At 38.1% G+C, this 15961-nt stretch overlaps 1 protein-coding gene across 1 annotated transcript in view; it reads right to left on the bottom strand.

The window, feature by feature from the left end:
• The window catches only part of LOC122895416 (phospholipid-transporting ATPase ABCA3-like), a 177751-nt gene that overhangs the window by 91488 nt on the left and 70302 nt on the right, over positions 1-15961 (bottom strand). The window contains exons 10-11 of the mRNA XM_044232803.1: positions 15090-15227; positions 9135-9264 (exon numbers count right to left, since the gene is read on the bottom strand). Coding sequence (XP_044088738.1) covers positions 9135-9264; positions 15090-15227 — 268 coding nt within the window. The remainder of the gene's footprint in view (positions 1-9134; positions 9265-15089; positions 15228-15961) is intronic.

Genomic DNA, 15961 nt, shown 5'->3' with positions numbered 1-15961 from the left:
GTCAACCACAAGAAAAAAATTTAGAAAGACCACAAATATATAGAAGTTAAAGAACATCCTACAAAGAATGGGTTAGCCAGAAAATTAAAGAAGAAACAAAATAAAAGGAAACAAATGAAAAAGAAAACATGACTCTCCAAACCTTTGGGATGCAGCAAAAGCAGTCCTAAGAGGGAAGCATATTGCAATACAGGCCTATATCTCAAGTAGCAAAAATCTCAAATACAGAACCTAAATTTACATCCAAAGGGACTAGAAAAATAAAGCCTAAATCCAGCAGAAGAAGGGAAATGATAAAGATTAGAGCAGAAATAAATTATACAGAAACAAAAATAATGGGCACCTGAGAGGCTCAGTTGGTTAAGTGTCTGCCTTTGGCTCAGGTCATGATCCCAGGGTCCCGGGACTGAGCCCCGCACTGGGCTCACTGCTCAGCGGAGAACCTGCTTCTCCCTCCACCTTTGCTGCTCCCCTGCTTGTACTTGCTCTCTCTCTCTCTCTCCATAAAATAAATAAATAAAATCTTTAAAACAAAAACAAAAACAAACAAAAAAAGCCCAGTAGAACAGATCAATGAAACTAGGAGCTGGTTCTTTGGAAGAATTAGTAACACTGACAAACCCCTAGTCAGACTTAACAAAAAGAAAAGAGAAAGGGCCCAAATGAATAAAATCACAAATGATATAGAGATCACAAGCAACACCACAGAAATACAATCATAAGAGAATATGATAAAAAATTATATGCCAACAAACTATACAACCAGGAAGAAATAGATACAATCCTAGAAACATATAAACTATGAACACTGAAACAGGAAGAAATAGAAAAACTGAACAGACCCATAACCAGCAAAGAAACTGAATCAATAATCAAAAATCTCCCAACAGGGGAGCCTGTCTGGCTCAGTTAGTAGAGCATGCAGCTTTTGCTTTCAGGGTGGTAAGTTCAAGGCCCACATTGGGTTACAAATAAACTTAAAAAAAATCTCCCAGAAAACAAAAGTCCAGGGCTAGATGGCTTCCTGGGAAATTCTACCAAACATTTAAAGAAGAATTAACAGCTAATCTACTCAAACTGTTCCAAAAAACAGGAATGGAAGGAAAACTTCCAAACTCTTTTTTTGAGGTCAGCATTACCTTGATTACAAAACTAGACAAAGATGCCAGTAAAGAGAAGAATTACAGGCCAATGTCCCAGATGCAAAAATTCTCAACAAGATACTAGCAAATCAAATCCAACAGTTCATTAAAAGAATCATTCACCGTGATCAAGTGGGATTTATTCCTGAGCTGCAAGCATGGTTCAGTATTTGCAAATCAATCAAGTGATATTTCACATTAATAAAAAAAAGGATAAGAACCATATGATCCTTTCAATAGATGCAGAAAAAGCATTTGACAAAGTATAGCACCCATTCTTGATAAAAACCTTAAATAAAGTAGAAATAGAGGGAACATACCTCAACATCATAAAGGGCATAGATGAAAGACCCACAACAAATATTATCCTCAATGGGGAAAAACAGAACTTTTTCCTCTGTGGTCAGGAACAAGAAAAGGATGTCCACCCTCACCACTGTTATTTAACAAAGAACTGGAAGTACTAGTCTCAGCAATCAGACAACAGAAAGAAATAAAAGGAATCCAAATTGGTAAAGAAGAAGTCAAACTTTCTCTATTTGTAGATGTCATGATACTCTATGCACCAAAAAGTTGCTAGAACTGATACCGAAATTCAGGAAAGTCATACAATACAAAATCAACATACAGAAATCTGTTGCATTTCTATACCTGAATAATGAAGCAGAAGAAAGAGAAATCAAGGAATCAATCCCATTTACAACTGCAACAGAAACAATAAGATACCTAGGAATAAACCTAACCAAACAGGGAAAAGATCTATACTCTGAAAACTAGAGAACACTGATGAAAGAAATTGAAGAGGACACAAAGAAATGGAATAGCATTCCATGCTAATGGATTGGAAGACTACCCATTGTTGAAATATCTATACTACCCAAAGCAATCCACATATTTAATGCAGTCCCTATCAAAATACAATAAGCATTTCTCACAGAACTAAAATAAACAATCCTAAAATTTGTATGCAATCACAAAAGACCAGAATAGCCAAAGCAATCTTGTAAAAGAAAAGAAAAGCTGGAGGCATCAAATTCTGGACTTCAAGCTGTATTAAAATGCTACAGTCATCAAGACAGTAGTATACTGGCACAAAAATAGACACATAGATCAGTGGAACAGAACAGAGAACCCAGAAATGAACTCACAACTGTATGGTCAACTAATCGTTGGCAATGCAGGAAAGGATAACCAGTGGAAAGAAAGACAGTCTAACAAATGGGGTTGGGAAAACTGCACAGCAACATGCAGAAGAATAAAACTGGACCCCTTTTTTTACTCCATACACAAAAATAAACTCAAAATGGATGAAAGACCTAAATGTGAGACAGGAAACATTAAAATCCTGGAGGAGAACAAAGGCAGCAACTTCTATAACATCAGCCATAGCAACTTACTAGAGACATCTCCAGAGACAAGGGAAACAAAAGCAAAAATGAACTACTGGGACTTCATTAGGATAAAAAGCTTCTGCACAGTGAAGGAAATAACCAACAAAACTAAAAAGGCAACATTTGGAATAGGAAAAGATACTTGCAAAGACATATTTGATAAAAGGTTACTACCCAAAATCTATATAGAACTTACCAAATTCAACACCCAAAAAACAAATAAGCCAGTTAGGAAATGGGGAGAAGACATGAATAGACACTTTTCCAAAGAGGATATCCAGATGGCTAACAGACATATGAAAAGATGTTCAACATCACCTGAGCATCCCGGGAAATGCAAATCAAAACCAAAATGAGATACCACCTCACACATCTAATGGCTAAAATAAACAACACAAGAAACAACTGATTTTGGTGAGGATGTGGACAAAGGGGAACCCTTTTACACTGTTGGTGGGAATGCAAACTGATGCAGCCACTCTGGAAAACAGTATGGTGGTGCCTCAAAAAAGTTAAAAATAGAACTACCTTACAACCCAGCAATTGCTTACTAGGTATTTATCCAAAGGATACAAAAATACTTGTTTAAAGGAGTACATGTACCCTGATGTTTACAGCAGCATTATCAACAATAGCCAAACTGTGGAAAGAGCCCAAATGGCAATCAGCTGAAGAATGGGTACAGATGATGCAGCATATATGTACAACAGAATATTACTCAGTCACCAAAAAGAATGCCATTTGTAATGACCAAGATGGAGCTAGCGTGTAAGTAAAATAAGTCAGAGAAAGACAAATATATGATTTCACTTATGTGGAATTTAATAAATAAAACTGATGAAAATAGGGGAAGGGAAACAAAAGAGACTCTTTAACTACACAGAATGAACTGAGGGCTGCTGGAGGGGAGGTAGGCTGAGGATGCATTAAATGAGTGATAGGTATTAGGAGGTCATTTTCTGTGGTGAGCACTGGGTCTTATATGTAAGTAAGGAATCACTGAATTCTACTCTTGAATCTAGTATTACACTATAGGTTAAGTGGAATTTAAATAAAATTTGAAAATTTAAATAAATATAGACCATACACTGGGTCACAAATCAGGACTCAAACGATACCAAAAAACTGAGATTATTCCCTGCATATTCTCAGATCACAATGCTTTGAAACTGGAGCTCAATTACAGGGAAAAGTTCCGAAGGAACTCAAACACCTGGAAGCTAAAGACCACCTTGCTTAAGAATGCTTGCATCAACCAGGAGATCAAAGAAGATCTGAAACAATTCATGGAAACCAATGAGAATGAAGACACTTTGGTCCAAAACCTATGGGATACAGCAAAGGCGGTCCTATGGGGAAAATACATAGCCATCCAAGCCTCGCTCAAAAAAATTGAAAAATCCAGAACACACCAGCTGTCTCTACACCTTAAAGAACTGGAGGATCAACAACAAATCAAACCAACTCCACACATAAGAGGGAAATCATCAAGATTAGAGCTGAGATCAATGAGGGAGAAACCAGAGATACAGTAGAACGTATCAATGAAACTAGAAGCTGGTTTTTAAAAAGAATCAATAAGATCGATAAGCCACTGGCTACACTAATCCAAAAGAAAAGAGAGAAAGCCCAAATTCATAAAATTATGAATGAAAAGGGAGAGATCACAACTAACACCAAGGAAGTAGAAACAATCATCAGAAGTTATTACGAACAGTTATATGCCAATAAGCTTAGCAACCTAGATGAAATAGATGCATTCCTGGAAAAATATAAACTACCAAAATTGAACCAGGAAGAAATCAACAACCTGAATAGACCGATATCTAATAACAAGATTGAATCAGTGATCAAAAACCTCCCAAAAAACAAGAGCCCAGGACCTGACGGATTCCCTGGGGAATTCGACCAAACCTTCAAAGAAGAAATAACACCTATTCTCCTGAAGCTGTTTCAAAAAATTGAAGCAGAAGGAAAACTTCCAGACTCTTTCTATGAAGCCAGCATTACCCTGATCCCCAAACCAGGCAAGGACCCTACCACAAAAGAGAATTTCAGACCAATATCACTGATGAATATGGATGCTAAGATTCTCAACAAGATCCTAGCCAACAGGATCCAACAGCACATTAAAAAGATTATCCACCATGATCAGGTGGGATTCATCCCTGGGCTACAAGGATGGTTCAACATTCGCAAATCAATCAATGTGATACAACAAATTAATATGAGAAGAGAGAAGAACCACATGGTCCTCTCAATTGATGCAGAAAAAGCATTTGACAAAATCCAGCATCCGTTCCCGATTAAAACGCTTCAAAGTATAGGGATAGAGGGAACATTCCTGAACCTCATCAAATCTATCTATGAAAGACCCACAGCAAATATCATCCTCAATGGGAAAAAGCTTGCAGCCTTCCCATTGAGATCAGGAACAAGACAAGGATGCCCACTTTCACCACTCTTGTTCAACATAGTATTAGAAGTCCTAGCAACAGCAATCAGACAACAGAGAGAAATAAAAGGTATCCAAATTGGTAATGAAGAAGTCAAACTCTCTCTCTTCACAGATGACATGATTCTTTATATGGAAAACCCAAAAGACTCCACCCCCAAACTACTAGAACTCATACAGCAACTCAGCAACGTAGCAGGATACAAAGTCAATGTGCAGAAATCAGTGGCTTTCTTATACACTAACAATGAAAATACAGAAAAGGAAATTAGAGAATCGATTCCATTTACTATACCACCAAGAACCATAAGATACCTGGGAATAAACAAACCAAAGAGGTAAAGGATCTGTACTCGAGGAACTACAGAACACTCATAAAAGAAATTGAAGAAGACACAAATAGATGGAAGACCATTCCATGCTCTTGGATTGGAAGAATAAACATTGTTAAAATGTCTATACTGCCTAGAGCAATCTATACTTTTAATGCCATTCCGATCAAAATTCCACCGGCATTCTTCAAAGAGCTGGAGCAAATAATCCTAAAATTTGTATGGAATCAGAAGAGACCCCGAATCGCTAAGGAAATGCTGAAAAACAAAAATAAAGCTGGCGGCATCACCTTACCTGATTTCAAGCTTTATTACAAAGCTGTGATCACCAAGATAGCATGGTACTGGCATAAAAACAGACACGTAGACCAGTGGAACAGAGTAGAGAGCCCAGATATGGACCCTCAACTCTATGGTCAATTAATTTTTGACAAAACAGGAAAAAATATACAGTGGAAAAAAGACAGTCTCTTCAATAAATGGTGCTGGGGAAACTGGACAGCTATATGTAGAAGAATGAAACTCGACCATTCTCTTACACCGTACACAAAGATAAACTCAAAATGGATAAAAGACCTCAACGTGAGACAGGAATCCATCAGAATCCTAGAGGAGAACATAGGCAGTAACCTCTTCGATATCAGCCACAGCAACTTCTTTCAAGATACGTCTCCAAAGGCAATGGAAACAAAAGCGAAAATAAACTTCTGGGACTTCATCAAAAGCAAAAGCTTCTGCACAGCAAAGGAAACAGTCAAAAAAACAAAGAGGCAACCCACGGAATGGGAGAAGATATTTGCAAATGACAGTAGAGACAAAAGGTTGATATCCAGGATCTATAATGAACTCCTCAAACTCAACACACATGCAACAGGCAAACACATCAAAAAATGGGCAGAAGATATGAACAGACACTTCTCCAATCAAGATCTACAAATGGCTATCAGACACATGAAAAAATGTTCATCATCACTAGCCATCAGGGAGATTCAAATTAAAACCACATTGAGATATCACCTTACACCAGTTAGAATGGCCAAAATTAACAAAACAGGAAACAACATGTGTTGGAGAGGATGTGGAGAAAGGGGAACCCTCTTACACTGTTGGTGGGAATGCAAATTGGTGCAGCCTCTTTGGAGAACAGTGTGGAGATTCCTCAAGAAATTAAAAATAGAGCTTCCCTATGACCCTGCAATTGCACTCCTGGGTATTTACCCCAAAGATACAGATGTCGTGAAAAGAAGGGCCATCTGTACCCCAATGTTTATAGCAGCAATGGCCACGGTCGCCAAACTATGGAAAGAACCAAGATGCCCTTCAACGGGTGAATGGATAAGGAAGATGTGGTCCATATACACTATGGAGTATTATGCCTCCATCAGAAAGGACGAATACCCAACTTTTGTAGCAACATGGACGGGACTGGAAGAGATTATGCTGAGTGAAATAAGTCAAGCAGAGAGAGTCAATTATCATATGGTCTCACTTATTTGTGGAGCATAACAAATAGCATGGAGGCAAGGGGCTTTAGAGAGGAGTAGGGAATTTGGGTAAATTGGAAGGGGAGGTGAACCATGAGAGACTATGGACTCTGAAAAACAATCTGAGGGGTTTGAAGTGGCGGGGGGGTGGAAGGTTGGGGTACCAGGTGGTGGGTATAGAGGGCACGGCTTGCATGGAGCACTGGGTGTGGTGAAAAATAATGAATAATGTTTTTCTGAAAATAAATAAATTGAAAAACACAAGATAAAAAAAATTTTGAAAAATTAAATAAATAAATAAATAAATGAACCTTAACTCCTTTTTAAAAACCCAAACATCTGGCTTATTAGTATACAGTGATGACATGAATGAAATCATTGCCTCATCTGAAATCTATCAGTTGCTATGAATTACAAGTGGATCACTCGAGCAAAGTGAGACTCTTCTGGGATAGTAGTGAATTTCTCCAGCTTAACAGGCAATTGGATTACAGAGATGTATGCACATGTCAAAATTTAGCAAAACACACACACACACACACACACAATTTAAGTATTTCATCATAATAAAGTTTTACACAAAAGAAAATTATAGTTAATGATTTTACCAAATTATTTAGTAAGAAGTATACTAACAACTAAAATTAATTTTGAGATGCCTAAAATTGGGATCAATAGACATGTGACAAGTGTGGCAAAATACAAAAATAGTAGAATCTAGTTGGTAGGTAAGGGTGCAAAATCTTTCATCTTGGATGAATATTTGAAATTTTTTTACCTAGATTCAATTAGCCAAGGGGAGCCTGGGTGGCTCAGTGGGTTAAAGCCTCTGCCTTCGGCTCAGGTCATGATCTCAGGGTCCTGGGATCGAGCCCCACATCGGGCTCTCTGCTCAGCGGGAAGCCTGCTTCCCCCTCTTTCTCTGCCTGCCTCTCTGCCTGCTTGTGATCTCTCTGTGTCAAATAAATAAAATCTTTTTTAAAAAATTCAATTAGCCAAGGTACAGTACATCATTGGTTTTTAAGATAACGTTCAATGATTCATCACTTCAGTATAACACCCAGTGCTCATCACATCATGTACCCTCCTTAATGCCATCACCCAGTTACCCTATCCCCTCTCCTATATCCCTTTCTGCAACCCTTAATTTCTCAGAATCAAGAGTCTCATATGGTTAGTCTCCCTCTCTGATTCCATTCCATTTTCCCCCCATCCCTATTGTCCTCTGCACTGTTCTTCATGTTCCACATATGAGTGAAACCATATGATAATTATCTTTCTCTGACTGACTTATTTCATTCAGCATAATACCCTCTAGTTCCATCCATGTCAATGTAAATGCTAGATATTCATCCTTTCTGATGGCTGAATAATATTCCATTGTACATATATGTACCACTTCTTTATCCATTCATCCATTGAAGGATATCTTGGCTCCTTCTGCAGTTCGGCTATTGTGGACACTGCTGCCAGGGCTGTAGGGTGGCTCTATTTTTAACTTTTTGAGGAAGATCCATACTGTTTTCCAGAATAGCTGCACCAGCTTGGATTCTCACCAACAGCATAAGAGTGTTCCCCTTTCTCCATATCCTTGCCAATATTTGTTGTTTCCTATTTTGTTTGCCATTCTAACTGGTATAAGGTGGTATCTCATTGTGGTTTTGATTTGTATTCCCCTGATGACTAGTGATGTGGAGCATTTTTTCATTTTTCATGTGTCTATTGGCCACTTGTATGTCTTCTCTGGAGAAGTATCTGTTCATGTCTTCCGCCCATTTTTGACTAGATTATTGGTTTTTTGGGTGTAGAGTTTGAGTAGTTCTTTATAGATCTTGGATACCAGCCCTTTATTTGTAATGTCATTTGCAAATATCTTCTCTCATTCTGTAGATTGCCTTTTAGTTTTGTTGATTGAAAAATTTTTAATATATATAATAATCCATTCATAAGAATATATATCATATATATTCATTACAATGAAAACTATGTAAATTGAATTAGAATGATTTTCCTACAAAGGGGACAGGGGAATAAAAGGGAAAGTAAGACAAAAGAAGAGGAAAGAATAAATGAGTAAGAATTGAAAATTAAAGGGCGTTTGCATTCACCAATGAGAATAAATATATTATGAAGAAAAGGCATGTGAGATGCAAAAACAAATACTGATTTTTAAACTTTGTAACAAATGTTCTGAACTTTAAGAAGAGTGTGAATTAATCAACAACTGTGTATATAACTTAAATAACAATGATGTCAATGTCAAGAGGGCACACAGAAGCTTCAGAGTTTGACGTATGGTATTTGTGATCAGGGTGACCCTAAAAACTTACCTGTAAGAATCGATAAGGTGGTAGTCTTTCCTGCTCCATTAGGTCCCAGAAGAATAGTGATTTGACCCTCATATACATTGAAAGTTAAGTTTTTTACTGCTACGATGGTATCCTTCTCCACTGTGAATTCCTGTGAAAATTTTTAAAAAGTACTAGCTTTCTGTTTATTATTACTGCTTATAAAGGGCAGGTATGTCTATCAACTATCCAGAAAAGAACAAATGACAGAACATCAATCTCAAAAGAAGAAAAAGCCAAAGCATTAAAAAGATAAAAGTGTGAAAAATAAACAATATTTAAAGGCAATATATGCAGAATAATAAATAATGTTTTTCTGAAGATAAATAAATTGAGGAAAAAAAAAAGTAGGTCTACAAAACTCCTCATCTCAGTCAGTCCCACTTCAGTCCAGCTACTGTCCTGAAGCTGATAACACCACAGTCTGCTTCTCTATGTCTTCCTGCTAAGTTCCAGAACTTCATGGTGGACACACATTATACTTTTCTTGAGGTATTCCAAACACTACTCATTAGCATACCTGAAAATGTATTCCTCATGCCACATTCCTTACCACAACCCATGTAGATGTAAAGAGAGAAACCTGAGACTGACTTACCTTACACACTTCCTTCTGCCTCATCTACTAAAACAAATCACTGCTAATCAATCCCTTCAGTCAACAAATATTTATTGTGGGCCCATACTTTGTGGCATACATTGTGTAAGGTACTATGAATACATTAATGAACAAGACCAAAATAGCTCCTGCTCTCATGACAGAAAAATTCCAGTAGGAGGAACACATAGAAATCAAAAACCTGTAAATGATTACCTATCGTAGTAACATTGGTAGATGGTGCTACTTTGTATAAAATAGTCAAGTAAAGCTCCTTGAAGTCATATAGCTTTTCTGATTAGGTTCAGAGGTATAATTTAGGGATTCATCTGTTGCATATAACACCTAGTGCTCATTACAACTAGTGCCCTATCCAGTTATTCCATCCCCCACCCCATGTGCCCTCCAGCAGCCCTCAGTTTGTTTCCTAGAGTTCAGCATGTCTTCTGGTTTGCCTCTCTCTCAATTCTCATCCTATTTTATTTTTCTTCATTTCCTCTATGTTTATCTGTTTTGTTTCCTAAATTTCACATATGAATGACATCATATGCTATTTGTCTTTCTCTGACTTACTTCACTTAATGTAATACCCTCTAGTTTTATCCATGACATTGCAAATGGCAAGATTTCATTCTTTTATATGGCTGAGTAAAATTCCAGTGTGTATGTGTGTGTGTGTGTGTGTGTGTGTGTGTGTGTGTGTCTGGTTGTGTATACACACACACACCACATGTATTTTGCCTTTTAGTTAACTGTTTCCTTGGCTGTGCAAAAGCTTTCTACCCTGATGAAGTCCTAATAGTTCATTTTTTAAAGTCTCTATTTTAAATTTTTTTCTTTTTTTATTTATTTTTTCAGTGTTCCAAGATTCAATGTTTATGCACACACCCAGTGCTCCATGCAATATGTGCCCTCCTTAATACCCACCACCAGGCCCTCCCAACCCTTACCCCCCTCCCCTCCAAAACCTTCAGATTGTTTCTGAGTCCACAGTCTCTCATGCTTCATCGCCCCCTCCGATTTCCCCCCAACTCACTTCTCCTCTCCTTCTCCCAGTGTCCTCTGTTATTCCTTATGCTCCACAAGTAAGTGAAACCATATGATAATTGACTCTGTTTGACTTAGTTCACTCAGCATAATCTCCTCCAGTCCTGTCCATGTTGATACAAAAGTTGGGTATTCATCCTTTCTGATGGAGGCATAAAACTCTATCATATATATGGACCATATCTTCTTTATCCATTCATCTGCTGAAGGGCATCTTGGCTCTTTCCACAGTCTGGCAACTGTGGCCATTGCTGCTATGAACATTGGGGTACAGATGGCCCTTCTGTTCACTACATCTGTATCTTTGGGGTAAATTTTTTAAAATTTTTTATTATGTTCAGTTCATTTTTGCTTTTGTTTCCCTTGCCTTTGGAGATGTGTCCAGCCGGCAGGAAGGAGTGAGAGGGGGAGGGAAAAGGAAGGGGAGTGGGAGTGCATGATACTGGGCCTGGGTAGTATTCTGAGTACTTTTATGTATTCCCCAGACTAATCACCTCTGAGAGCAGACAGAGTCTGTGGACGGCCAGCATGGCCTGGGTCCAGCAGAGACTCCAAGCCAATGCAGGCCAGTAGGAGGAGTGGAAAAGTGTTTTGCTGGTAAAAGGGGAAGGTCTGATGAAAAGTCATTGCGGTGAGGGAGAAGAGGTTGCTTCCTGTGTTCTCTTCTGGAATTTTGATGGATTCCTGTCTCATATTTAGGTCTTTCATCCATTTTATTATTTTTTTTGTATGGTGTAGGAAGTGCTTCAGTTTCATTCTTCGGCATGTGTCCCATTTTCCCAACACCATTTGTTGAAAAGACTGCCTTCTTTCCATTGGATATCATTTCCTGCTTTGTTGAAGATTAGTTGGCCATAGAGCTGAGGGTCCATTTCTGGTCTCTCTATTCTGTTCCATTGATCTATGTGTCTGTTTTTGTGCCATTACCTACTCTCTGGATGATTACAGCTTTGCAATACAGCTTGAAGTCCAGAATTTCATACCTTCAGCTCTGCTTCTCTTTTTCAGGATTGCTTTGGCTATTTGGAGTCTTTTCCAGTTCCATACAAATTTTAGGATTGTTTGTTCTAGTGCTGTGAAAAAAAAAAAAAACGCTGATGGTATTTTGATAGGGATTGCACTGAATTTGTAGATTGCTTTGGGTAGCACAGATATTTTAACATGTGTTCTTCCAATCTATGAGCATGGAATGCTTTTCCATTTTTTGTGTCTTCCTCAATTTCTTTCATAAGTGTTCTCCAGGGGTGCCTGGTGGCTCAGTTGTTAAGCATCTGCCTTTGGCTCAGGTCATGACCCCAAGGTCCTGGATCAGACCCCACATCAGGCACCCTGCTCAGTGCTTGTCCCTCTCCTTCTGCCTGCTACTCACCTTGCTTATGCTCACGCTCTCTCTCTCTCTGTCTCTCTGTCAAATAAGTAAATAAAATCTTTTTTTTTCCTTTTTTTTCCAATTTATTTATTTTCAGAAAAACAGTATTCATTATTTTTTCACCACACCCAGTGCTCCATGCAAGCTGTGCCCTCTATAATACCCACCACCTGGTACCCCAACCTCCCACCCCCCCGCCACTTCAAACCCCTCAGATTGTTTTTCAGAGTCCATAGTCTCTCATGGTTCATCTCCCCTTCCAATTTACCCAAAAGCACATACCCTCCCCAATGTCCATAACCCTACCCCCCTTCTCCCAACCCCCCTCCCCCCAGCAACCCACAGTTTGTTTCATGAGATTAAGAGTCACTTATGGTTTGTCTCCCTCCCTATCCCATCTTGTTTCATGGATTCTTCTCCTACCCACTTAAGCCCCCATGTTGCATCACCACTTCCTCATATCAGGGAGATCATATGATAGTTGTCTTTCTCCGCTTGACTTATTTCGCTAAGCATGATACGCTCTAGTTCCATCCATGTTGTCGCAAATGGCAAGATTTCGTTTCTTTTGATGGCTGCATAGTATTCCATTGTGTATATATACCACATCTTCTTTATCCATTCATCTCTTGATGGACATCTAGGTTCTTTCCATAGTTTGGCTATTGTGGACATTGCTGCTATAAACATTCGGGTGCACGTGCCCCTTTGGATCACTACGTTTGTATCTTTAGGGTAAATTCCCAGTAGTGCAATTGCTGGGTCATAGGGCAGTTCTATTTTCAACATTTTGAGGAACTTCCATGCTGTTTTCCAGAGTGGTTGCACCAGCTTGCATTCCCACCAACAGTGTAGGAGGGTTCCCCTTTCTCCGCATCCTCGCCAGCATCTGTCATTTCCTGACTTGTTGATTTTACCCATTCTGACTGGTGTGAGGTGATATCTCATTGTGGTTTTGATTTGTATTTCCGGGATGCCGAGTGATATGGAGCACTTTTTCATGTGTCTGTTGGCCATCTGGATGTCTTCTTTGCAGAAACGTCTGTAAAGAACTTAACAAACTCAACACCCAAAGAACAAATAATCCAATCAAGAAATGGGCAGAGGACATGAACAGACGTTTCTGTAAAGTAAATAAAATCTTTTAAAAAAATAAGCGTTCTCCAGTTTTCAGAGTACAGATCTTTTACCTGTTTGGTTAGGTTTATTCCCAGGTCTCTTACTGGTTTTTGTGCAAATGAAAATGGGATCAATTCCTTGATTTCTCTTTCTTCTGCCTCATTGTTAGTGAATAGAAATGTAACTAACTGCTGTGCATCGATTTATATCCTGTGGCTCTGCTGAATTCCTGTATCAGTTCTAGCAATTTTGGGGTGGAATCTTTTAGGTTTTCTACACGGAGTATCATGTTGTCTACAAAGAGTGAGTCTGACTTCTTCCTTGTCAATTTGGATGCCTTTCATTCCATTTTGTTGTCTATTGCTGAAGCTAGGACTTCCTGTACCATGTTAAACAACAGTGGTGAGAGTCGACATCCCTGTCATGTTCCTGAGCTTAGAGGGAAAGCTCTCAGTTTTTCTCCATTGAGGATGATATTCACTGTGGGGTTTTCATATATGGCTTTTATGGTACTGAGGTATGTAACATCTAACCCTACACTGCAGAAAGTTTTTATCAAGAAAGGATGCAGTATTTTGTCAAATGCTTTTTCTGCATCTACTGATAGGACCATGTGGTGTATCATATTGATTGATCTGTGGATATTGAATCAGGCTTGCAGCCCAGGAATAAATCCCCCTTTGTCATGGTGAATAATCCTTTAAATGTTGCCCATTGGATCCTATTAGCTAGTACCTTGTTGAGAAATTTTGCATCCAGAATATTGGTCTGTAATTCTACTGATGGTAGGGTCTATGTCCAGTTTTGGGATCAAGGTAATTCTGGTCTTATAAAAAGTGTTTTGGCGCCTGGGTGGCTCAGTGGGTTGAGCCACTGCCTTCGGCTCGGGTCATGATCTCGGGGTCCTGAGATCGAGCCCCGCATCGGGCTCTCTGCTCTGCAGGGAGTCTGCTTTCTCCCTCTGCCTGCCTCTCTGCCTACTTGTGGTCTCTGTCTGTCAAGTAAATAAATAAAATCTTTATTAAAAAAAAGTGTCTGGAAATATTCCTCCATTTCTATTTTTTTGAAACAGCTTCAGAAGAACATGTATTAATTCTTTAAATGTTTTGTAGAATTTCACAGGGAGGCTGTCTGGCCCTGGACATTTGTTTGGAGATTTTTGATTACTGATTCCATTTCTTTGTTGGTTATGGGTCTGTTCAGGTTGTCTATTTCCTCCTGTTCAGTCTGGTAGTTTATATGTTTCTAGGAATGCCTCCATTTCTTCCAGATTCCTCCATTTCATTTATCGCAAGTAATTGCTCATATAATATAACAAAAAGCTGTACTAAGAGCAACATTTATAGCAACAAAGGCCTACATAGGGGCACTTAATTGATCCAAATAAACTAATATATCCAGGAACACCTCCTCACCAAAAGTTTGGACAAAAGAGAATTCAGCCAAATAGTCTAATGCATAATTGGTAGAACAAGTAAAACCATAACTCTAAACATAAATTACTATTTATGCATCAAATCATCATAGTCCCAGCTAGACATTAGCTCTTATAGTGGGAATACTGTAAAAGACACCATTATCATAATACCAAGCTGGATTCCATTCTGAAGAAATGAGAAATACATGGATTTTTACTTTATTTGCACATCTTTCATTTTTATTTTGTCAAACAATTAATGTGCTGAATACAACTTTTATTAACATCTTATGGTGGGGGGGTAGGACCATGGCCAGTGAAAACATTTACTATACACCATCAACTAACTTTCTGTGCATTGGGGAAAAGAGACTTAGAAAACAATACCTTGTATAGATGTTGGATCCTAATACCAGCCACCAAATCAACAGGCTCTTCTTCAAAATAATCACTTTTAATTGTGTCAATAATTCCTTTATCTTCTTTATACTTAACGCTTAAAGCTTTACCAAACCAGTAGGACTTCTAAGAAAAGACCAAAACCATAGTCAGCAGGATGTCAGTGAAATGATGTCAGTGAAAAATGAAACGCTCTTAACACTTTGACTCATTTCACTTTGGTTTCAAGATGGGTTGAACCACATACATTGAAACAAAATTGAAAGCAAACTACCTAGAATGTGAACTTCTACACAGTAAGCACAAAACCTGTTATTTAAAAGCTCACTGTCCAAGAAGAAAAACAAAATAAAATCTACTTTAAAATGGTTTGGCAAAAAGCATTCTATCACTCTAAGTTGAGTGCAGTATACAGATAGATACGTGGAGATTCCTTAAACATTTTCATGAGTCTGTGAGTTCAAAATTCTTTTTCATAAAAATACTTCTAAAAATACATTATTCATCTTTCTATTGCATTGATATCTCCATTGGTGGTATAAAAGAAATGTTGCATAAAATGCCTGGTGCTTTAATGCTAATCAAATTAGTAGCATAAATGTGTACTAAGCAATCACCATCCTCTTCACCACTAGACACAGTAATAAATCAATTTATTTCACTTAATTGTGTCTTTTATGAAAAAGTAAAAATTAGTTATTAAGTTTCATTCCTTGAATATGATACTTTAAATATTCTGTGTGATGAAATGGGAAATATGAATAAAGCATTTCTATAGCAAATGAAAATATAATGGAAGCTCTAAGAAAAATTACTTGTGTCATTTGAGTTGTGAACTAGCCACTTTTTTCATGGAAACC

This window comes from Neovison vison, chromosome 14 (genome assembly GCF_020171115.1).
Source record: "Neovison vison isolate M4711 chromosome 14, ASM_NN_V1, whole genome shotgun sequence".
NCBI lineage: Eukaryota > Metazoa > Chordata > Mammalia > Carnivora > Mustelidae > Neogale > Neogale vison.
The sequence above is the reverse complement of the archived record's forward strand: the minus strand, read 5'-3'. Positions and strand labels throughout refer to the sequence as shown.